This window comes from Lycium barbarum, chromosome 9 (assembly GCF_019175385.1).
Source record: "Lycium barbarum isolate Lr01 chromosome 9, ASM1917538v2, whole genome shotgun sequence".
Lineage (NCBI taxonomy): Eukaryota > Viridiplantae > Streptophyta > Magnoliopsida > Solanales > Solanaceae > Lycium > Lycium barbarum.
Window position 1 is genome coordinate 90,266,269 of NC_083345.1, and position 10,615 is coordinate 90,276,883.

At 32.8% G+C, this 10,615-nt stretch overlaps 1 protein-coding gene across 1 annotated transcript; it reads left to right on the forward strand.

Moving 5' to 3' along the window:
- The first annotated feature begins 9,097 nt into the window (after positions 1-9,097).
- LOC132612028 (uncharacterized) lies at positions 9,098-9,962 on the forward strand. Its single transcript, XM_060326376.1, has 2 exons — positions 9,098-9,304; positions 9,522-9,962. Exons 1-2 carry the CDS (start codon positions 9,098-9,100, stop codon positions 9,960-9,962), a joined length of 648 nt encoding a protein of 215 aa, XP_060182359.1.
- The last annotated feature ends 653 nt before the right edge of the window (positions 9,963-10,615 follow it).

Below are 10,615 nucleotides of genomic sequence, written 5' to 3' on the forward strand. Positions count from 1 at the left end.
ATACTAAGTAAAATTAATTCATCATTTCTCCACCAATTAACACCACACGGCCACACACGCACAACACACCCACACGGCCCACACACAACACATAACATTTCCATGATTTTCATTCAATTCTACTTACTAAAACATATATAAACATTCCATAACATATAAAAGAAGAAACATTCTTACCTTTTTCCTCAATTTTCCACTTGAATAAGATTTTTGCACTTGTCACAAAAGTAGTTTTTTTGCTTTAATAATTATGCCACGTTGAAGAGGGTCTTGGAATTAGTAGGAATTCAAGAAGAAATGAATTTTTGGATCAAAGATGGAAGGCTTCCAAAAAAAAAAATTTCCTCTCTTTTTTTTTCGGCCGAATGGCCCTTTTTTTTTTTTTTGTGCTCTCAATCTCTCTTTCTCTTGAAGGTTCTAAATGAAGACAAATGATAGGCCTTCTCTATTTATTTCAAGGATTTAAATTTTCACATGGGCCTTGGGCCATTGCCCTATGGCCGGCCACATCTTGGGCCCTTTTCCTTTTTTTTTTTTGATTTTCCAAGCCCACTTACTATGGTTAATACTTTTGTAATTCATGAAACTATTTTTCAAAATTTCAAATTTTTCCCTTAGCCTTCCTCCATATTTCCGCATCAATATTTTTCATGAACAACTTATATATTAAGTAAGATCAAAATATTGTCTTATCTCTTACTAATCACAATTATTTCAAATTTTTCGAATATGCAAAATACGGGATATAACACTGGCCATATAGGCGCGGTGTTATATCGTCATCATAATATTCTCATCATAATATGCTCATCATAGTATCTCATCATGGTATACTCATCATAATACATGCATAAAGACTCAAGGACAACTATACTTTATCGGGGTGACGTAAGGTCGTGATCCCCCGATTTCATTATGGAGCATTCATTGACATTCTGCCTCAGCTTGAAGGGATTAGTGTATAAGGTGAGTGTGTACAACAACGACATTATTAACTTTACAGAAACATCATATCATAAACTCTAGAATCATTAGGTTCAAGCTCATCATTATCATTATTAGGCTCATAACGTATCTTTTATCTCATATAGCTATTCATGGACATAGGCTCATAGTTTTTCCGGGATGTAGGAAATCATGAAGAGGAAGGAAAGTCATACCATAGGATTCATGCCATTAGAAAGAAAGGACTAGCCTCACATACCTTTTACATTTAACTAATCTATCGCTTGCTTGATCTCCTCCGATGCCCACGTTTTTACCTTCAACAGGATTCGCATTTACATTAGTTAATCGGCTATAAGAACGTGTTACTATTTCTAGGGAAAATTGGGTAGCATTTCCTTTGTTTCTACTACTTTCCTCATATTCTATATCAACTCCCAAAATTTCATAACAATATTCACAATATCGCAAACAACAATCATCATTCATCTACATTTCCCACAATTCACCATTTTCCTTCAATTTCTCCACAATTATGGTTATAGCTCACTATCGCATTTTCTCATATATAATACTTATTCCATGGTCTAAATATCATTCATAACATATTCACAATCACAATTCATCAATGATCATGACTCAATCCCAATTACTACTAAAAAATGACACTATTCACTCATTTATGACCCATTTTCTATGTCTTTCTATAATCCATGTGTTTTTAACTTTCAACACCTTAAACAATCAAGAATGATCATAAAACTCACCTTAGATGAGGGATGAACAACACTTGGGTGAAGCTTCTCTTCTTGCACCAAAACCCTAACTCACTTCCTTTGAGTTTTCTTGGGGTAGATGAACTTTTATTATGTCTCATACACTTGATTTCATGGATTTAGTGTAGTTAATCATGGTTTTCCCTTGGTTTCTTGTATATGAATATTGGAGAGTGTTCTAGAGTTTTATTGAAGTGTAGAGAAGTGAAATGAAATGAAATAAAATGAGGGAGAGAGGTCCTTATATTAAATTGAAACCTGTCCCAACCAAGATATACGGACCAACATACGGTCCGTACAATTTATACGGGCCGTATGTGTGGCCGTATGTTTGGTCCAGAGAATGATGTCCCTCTTGGCTAATTATACGGCCTAACATAGCTAGTATAATTTATACGGTCCGTATGTTGGGCCATATAATGCCCAGATGTCCCAATTTCGTTCTCGTCGACTCGTTTGATCTTCAATCCTTATGGAACCTTCTTGGCACTTGTTTAACACCTCAATACCAATCTAAGGGACGTTATCACTCTTCTCTAAGACGTCATTACGCCATCATTAACTCGTCGCCCATAATTCTTACCCGACACACAACATATCCTTTACTTTCTTTGACAAACTTCTTCTTTTACGTCAAATATCTTTGAATCTCAATTAAGATCATCAAATGCTATTTCTCACTTATTGAAACATCATATACGTCGTTCTCTCTGCTAGCCTATTCACTGTACGTTAACGGGGAATTTTCCAAGTTGTAACATAATTAAGCTAAAAAATGGCCATAATTGCAACAATCAATTTAGATTGAAATCAATTAAGGCCGTATTTACAAATTAAGTCCATTTATATGATTATCCGCATTTTAAATTAGTCAATAGGCTATAATTAGAATGTTATGGTCAACCGTCAATGTTTTTATGTTTACCCATCTTTTGTTTTACCCATTTTTACCTTTTATGTTCGAATATATATATATATATATATATATATATTAACCGAGCTAAGGGACCATGTCCATTTCTTTTAAATTGGACCGAGCCTAGTCCAAAACGGATGTGACCCGGCCCAAGACCTACCCAGAGATAAGGGGTAGTGTCACTCTCATTTTTCATACCAAACGACCCCTAATCCTCTCCCCTCTCTCCTCTCTTTCCTCTTCCATGTAAAACCCTAGCACCACCTCGATTCTTTCTCTAACTTTCATGCCAAGAATGGCAATGGTACAGAACTCTCAGAGTTCTCGTAGTTTAAGTACAACCAAAAGCATGAAATAATTAATGTTTCAACATTTTTTCACTCAATATCGTCTAAACATTGTGGTAATAGTCCATGCTTTTAATTTTCCCCTTCATTTTTAAAATCAACTGCATGAATTTTTACGTTTTATTGTTGTATTATGGCTGTACGAACTTGGTTTTTATTGGTTCACAATAGATTGGTGAGGATCGATCTGAAATAGGTCAGATCCAACCACATATGTTTATTTTTTGTAGATCCTAACCGTTGACTTCATGGTATTGCATTTTGCATCTCAAAAATCATGTTATCCCACATCGAAATTGTAGTTCTTCATATGATTTTTGTTGTTCTATAAATAGAACCCCAACCTTTTCAAAAAAAAAAATTGAGAGAAAAAGAAGTTGGACAATCTGAAAAAAGCTAGAACTTTAAGTTTAGGCTTGATAGTATAATTTTACACTTAAACTTTTTTTTTTAAATAGTTGAGTCTCTCAGTTCTAAAATTTATTTACTTTTTGTTTTGTGTTGCTGAGTGTGGGATTGGAAGCACAAGGCTCCAAGTTCGACTCTTGATACGGCTGCCCGCAAAAGGTAGCAATTTATCTTGTTATTTTTTCCTTTTTATTCATTCAAGTGTCAATCTATATGATATGTTGTTTAGTCAAGTATTATGATATTAAGTCTCCTATTTAGTTCAAGTGTTTATTCATGCTTGTATGGTTCAAGTAATGATGTTGTAGTTGTTGTAGTTGGTTCCAAACTTTGGTCTTGTGATGCTAAAACCCTCCTTTATGGTTTCTAAGGATAATTATAATAGAAACAGATGCTCATATGAAGTTAAAATATTGATATTATCTCAAGGAGTTAATCACTTAGTTTCAAAAGGTTAAAAATCTAAAAGAAGAGAAAAGGATGAGGAGTTGATATGAACCTGCCTAAATTCATTCTTATGAGGCTGTTAGTATAAGAATTATGTGGATTGATATTTGTTTGCCCAGGCTGGTACTTGTATGAACAAATGAACTAATTTAAGTATGTTTACTAATATCTGTGAATGTCCCATATATTTGAATATTTTAGAATGTGTTTGTTGATTTGATGGGATGAGTCTAAAAGGTTAATAACAAATCTGATTAAGAAGCATTTGAAGGTGATTGGATGGGACCTGGTCCTGAACTTGCACAAGTCTATCTAAATAATTTTGGAGTTACCCTAAATATGTCTGAATATATATCAGAAGTAACCTGAACGTGATTTTGAAATGGTTTGTTTGAGGCAAATATAGGTAAAACAAGGGATAGGTAGAGATCCTTAATGGTGGTGTGTGAACCAACAAATAAAAATAGACTGCATCCTCTTATCTTGAACTTTGATCTAGTCTAGGTGATCCAGAATAAACTAGAAGACCCTGGAGGCACTTTACTTGGTCTGTCCAGGATTTAGTACAGGATTTAGAGTGTTTGAAATGAATTGTGTGCATGAAACTGGCTTTGTGTGATCTCTAAAGTTAAGCCTTGGTTTTTTTTTAATCTAGAGCTTGACGCATACGAAACAATAGGAAAAGAATAAGTGTAGACAAGGACCCCTGTTGACACCTAATTTTCACCTCATAAGATGCGTATTTTAATTTTTAATATTTCCCGAGTCAACGATAGAGTAAGGATATACCCTTTAAAAATTAAAATTTCAAAATCTCGAGAAAATTGCAAAATGATGTTTAATTGTTACATCCTGAAAACTAACGACTACGAGAAATATGAGTTTACTTTCATCCCGCTCCGCGTAATTCGGGAAATTTTTAAATAAAAACAATGTGTGAATTACAGCTAATTTTAACCGCATTTTTACATATTTAAAATATTGCTCAGAACTAGGTCAATATTGGGATCGTTTTAAAGCTCGCATTTTGATTCTACAAATTATGATTTTTATTGGTCCAAATAATTATTATATATTAGTATTTTAAACCAATATATATTTATGACATATTTTTTATTATATAAAAGGAGGGGTCATTTTCTATCTTGTATGATACAATTTGATTCATTTGTACCTTTGTTGGTACTATTTGCATGATTGTTGCTACCATGTGTACTATCCTAGTACGAATTTATTAAAATTCTTTTGTCTTATTCTAATTAGGGTACAAATTTGTTAGTTGGATCTTTTGTCTTATTTGATTTTTGAAATTATGAATAAGGTCTTTTAAAAATTAAGGCTTTTTGGAGGGAAAGCCACGGCCAAATGGCCTATTTTTGTCCCTAAGGTTCTAAATTTTCATGCCTATAAATAGAATGGCTATTGACATTAAAAAAAGGAGAAAAAAGAGAGAGAGAGAGAGAGAAAAAGACGGAATTCAAAAATTAGCACAAAAACAAAAACTAAGGTTTGATTTATATATTCAAAAACTTAGTAGCCTATAGACACCCTTACTCAAAATACACTACAAAAGATATAAATGCAATATATATATATATATATATATATATATATATATATATATATATATATATATATATATATATATATACACTTTAAAGATTTGTGAAGTGTTGGTGCTTGAATTTGATGAATTCAATCCTTCCTTTTGATCTATAGGTTGCCTCATTAAAAGGTAACCTCTTAGTCTATCCTTTATTTCATTCTAGTTATGATTATATATTTATTATGATGCTTGTGTTAGTTAAAAATAATTATTCGCTAACTTAGTCCTATTTTGATGATTAAGTGGATATTATGTGAGTTTAATGTCATTTGAAACTGTAAAATGAATTAAAAGCTTGATTTAGATGATGTTAAGTTATCTTGGGTTAGCTAAGTTTTGATAAAAATGAGAAAAATAATAGTTTATGTTAGAGCTTTGACACTGTTTTATTGACACTGATAGATTTACGTATAGTTTAGTCATTCTTGTTAGTTTTTGATAGGATACAATTAGTTCTTGTGAATTTGTCACTAGTCCATGGCAGTTTTATGCATTTTTTTTAAATCCTGTTTGACTATTTTAATAATTAAGAAATTGGTTGAGTAGATTATAGAATATAGGTTGTTTGTTTGTTGAGTTAATATATCTCTAAGTCTAAAAATGTGTTTTCCCTAGTCTGTTTTAATCTTGAGTATTGAGAAGTTGACCCTCTTTTATCATCTGATTGAATATTTATGTTTTAAAGTGCACTTAGCAGTTCAAAACTTTTTTTTAGAAAAATATGTAGTCTTAGGTTCTAAAACTGGATTAGTAAAAGTTTACTTTCAAAATGAATGATGGAGTGTTTTGAAGTTTTGAGTGAGTTTCAGAAAAATCAACTAGCTTGTTTTTAAGTCTTGTTAAGATTTGTAGCTTGCACCTTCTATTTTCACTTGAACTGTTTGCCTTAATTTGATTATGAGGAACTTTTTGATCAATAAAACTTGTTTGTTTTGCTTGGATGTCTTTCTTAACACCTAGATTGCTGTCAAAAGATTTTAAAAAGAATGATGAGTTAATCTCTTGATATAATTGATCCTGGACCACTATAATTTTAATAATTTGCGCTACTGGGCATTTTTGCATAAACTGTCCTTTTATTTAGAAAAACTTACATAAATAGCTACCTTTTAGTAGCTTGTAACAAGAAATAGCTATAAAATTGTTATTTACTAAGCGTAGCTGGTTTTTTAGTTGAAACGCGTGAATTTCATTTTTTTGAAATATACTGAAATACACGGAACGTCCGACACTGCTGAGTAAAAATAGGCAGTATTTATGGAAAAGATTTTTTTTTAAAATTCAGGGATTCAGTTTAAATCTACCCATTAATCACGCGTAATGAATGTTCTTCCATAACAGATTACGTATCTCTCTCCACTTTTATCACAATCAAAACTTTTTGAATTCAAAAAAATATTGAAGATCTAAGAAGATCCAACTACAGAAGTATCTCTTTGAGCTCTGTTTTCTACAATCGAATTCTTCAAAATCAAGCGAAATACATTCAATAAGATACCAACGAGTGTATATATGGAATTTTAGTGAAGATCAGATTTGTATTTCAGATTCTACAAAAGGTATGTTTCAAATTTTCAATGATTTGTGTGATTTTTTTTAATTCAATTTTCTGTGATTGGAACGATGAATTTTTTTTTTCCAATGCAGTCAATGTTCTTCTAGTTTTGTTGAATTATCAAAACGAAACATGTCAAGCATAACAACAGTGATCAGACACTCCAGTTTTTGGAATGAACAGAATTTCTTTGTTGATTACAAACTAGACGCAGTTGTCTTCAAAGATTATTGTTCATACGGTGATTTGGTTGAAACTATAGCAATTCAGTTAGGTGTTGATATTAGCAGGAAAACGATATCAATAAAATATGTTGTTGAAGGAGACAACATGCCAATTGAAATACGCAACAATATGGGAGTAAGGGTGTATGTTGAGCTTAAGAGAGAAAACAGGGGATTTGAAGCATATCCGTTGTGCGTTAGCATAACTGATAATGATCTTGAGAATTTTGTGTCCGGCGAATCTGCAGTTGGAGACGATACGTTTCAACTTGAATTTAATGATTATATGTATGCTATGGACGTAGTTGATTCAAATGATGATGCATCGGATTGTGCTAAGGCTGTTGTTTTATTTCAAAACAATGATGACTTGATAATTTCAAACAAGGAACATAAGGATGTTTTTGTTGATCAAATCTACAAAGATAAGGACACTCTGAAGAATGTTATGGTGAATTATGCAATTCGTAAAAGATTCAATTTCAGGACAGAGAGGTCGAATGCCGTAAGGTATGTTAGTCAGCTAAAAATATGAAATACATTGAAATATACTATGAAATATATTGAAATATACTAAGAAATGCATTGAAATACAGTGACGTAAACTGTTGTATTGCCATTACATTTCAGTTGGATTTAATTAAATATAGTGAAATACGAACTGTTTGAATTATTTAATTCCATTATCTAACCATTTCATTATATATAGACAATGTATTTATGATGTTGTATGTGTTTGAAACTTCAATCTGACCTTTTCTTGTATTGGTTTATGTAGTTACACTCTGGTATGCTGTTTTACTGATTGTTGTTGGAAATTCGGAGCTTCAAGTATTGCGAACTCTGAAATGTTCAGAGTGAGATCTTTTCATGACGAACATACGTGTCCATTGAAGGACAAAGTGTATTCCCAAAGGCAAGCAACAAGTTGGTTGATTGGTGCGTCAGTTGTTAAGCCAAAAATAGCAAATCACAAGAGGAAATATACACCTGGTGATATAGTAGACGACGTAAAAAATGAGTATGGCGTTGATGTTTCTTATATGACGGCCTGGAAGGCTAGAGAAAAGGCAATGAATGAATTAAGAGGGGAACCAACAGAATCATACAAGAAGTTACCGGGATATGTCTACATATTGGATAAAACATACCCTGGATCACATGTGAGAATGCACAAATCACAACAAAACGAGTTCTTGTATTTGTTTATAGCACTTAAAGCGTTCATAAAAGGCTTCGAGTGTTGTAGACCAATAGTTGTAGTAGATGGTTCCCACCTTAAAATTACATATAACGGTACTTTTGTATCAGCCAGCACGTTGGATGGTGCAGGTAGATGCCAAAATGTTTAAATACATTTTTTTCTGTTTTTGGTATATTTCGTTGTATTTCATTATATTTCTAATGTATTTCTAATATGCTTTATGCTATATTTCACTGTAATAATACACAAAAACATGTATGTGCAGGTAATATTCTATCATTGGCATATGGTGTGATAGATTCAGAGAACGATAAGTCTTGGACCTGGTTCTTTGAGCAGTTCAAACAAGCTTATGGGAATAGGGATAACATGTGTGTTGTATCAGATAGACATGAGAGCATCATTAAGGCGGTGAGTAGAGTGTATCCAACTGTGACACATATGGCGTGCATATGGCATTTATGGAAAAATGTGACCACAAAATACAAGTCGAATGGTGAAGTATTGAGTCCTGTATTCTATGCACTTGCAAAAGCATACACACAGGCTGAGTTTGATAAGCTGATGGAGAACATTGAGAAGGTTGATTTTCGGGTAAAATAGTACTTGGAGGATGCTGGAAGGGAAAAGTGGGCTCGACTGTATTCACCCGTTAACAGAGGATGGACAATGACGTCTAATATAGCCGAATGTATTAATGGAAAATTGGTAGCAGCAAGAGAGTTGCCTGTTTTCGATTTTCTTGAAGAAGTGAGGAAGATGTTTGGGAGATGGAATTGCACTAATAGGAGGAACGGTACATACACATTCACAACACTTGGGAAAGCATTCCAGCAATTATTATCAATAAACGAATGTAAATCTCTACGTATGACGGTATGTTACTGTTTATTTTGTTGAAGTCTGCCTACATATATTTTAATATATTTCAGCATATTTTAGAAGGTACTTAAGTAATTCTGTTTGGATTGTATATTTCCATGTATTTCATATTAATTAATTCTGTTTGGATTGTATATTTCCATGTATTTCATATTACTTATCGTTGTTAATATTCAATGTATTCTGGTCTGACACATTTCGTCTTGATTAGGTTGAACCATCAACTGAATATGTGTATACCGTAAATGATGAGGCAAGGCGATTCATACTTGATCTTAAAAAGAAAACATGCAGTTGTCGGATGTTCCAACTGGACGAGATACCATGTCCACATGCATGGGCTGTATTGAAGAGTAAAAGTCTTATGTCTGATGAATATTGTTCAGACCTATTCAAACCAAAGACAGTGATTAAGACGTATGATGTGCCTGTGGATCCTCTGCCTGACGAGAGTGAGTGGAATATTCCCAAACACATAAGCGATGAAGTTGTTTTGCCACCAAGATACAAGAGACCCCCGGGAAGGCCAAAGAAAAAGCGAGATAAACCATTAATGGAGACGATGATTGGTAAACGTAGGAATGCTTGTAGTACTTGTGGACGTCATGGTCACAATAGACGTTCTTGTTCCAATGAGCCACGTAAGAAATAGATGTTTAGATTGCAATTGTTTTTTTTTAAATACCTTATCCCCAAAAATATTAAATAAAGAAATTTTTGGTTCATCGTTGTATTCTGTAATTTTTGTCCTTCATTTTCATAAAAAATATTGCATACAATTCGGTGTTAACGGACATTAAAATGAAAAATAAGTGAAATTTTTAAGAAATATTAAGTTGCATTAGGACTGGAATAACCAGAAGCAGGTGCTGGAATACAACCCTAATTTTTTGTATTTCACTATATTTCGGTGTATTTCCTTTTTCATTTTCACTATATTTCTGTGTATTTCTCTGTATTTTAGTGTTCAAAATGTAAGAGTATTCCAGTTCACTTGAAATAATTTGTCGAATTGAAGAGTTGGTATATAACATTGGAATATATTGAAAATGCACCAGAGGCTGTTTTCATTAAACGATAAATAAAAATATGGGAGACTTAAAACAAAAAATAGTTAAGTCATTGATGAAACATTGCCATATGTCAATTCTTTACAAAACAACACAACAAAATGTAGAAAAATTGTCAGCAAAACAGTACTGTGAAAAACAATTCAACATTACAACCTAGTGGACTAATTAACAACTACTGTGTCGACCGCGTTGTAATCTATGGCAGGCCTAACTGGTCTTGGCGGCAGTTCAT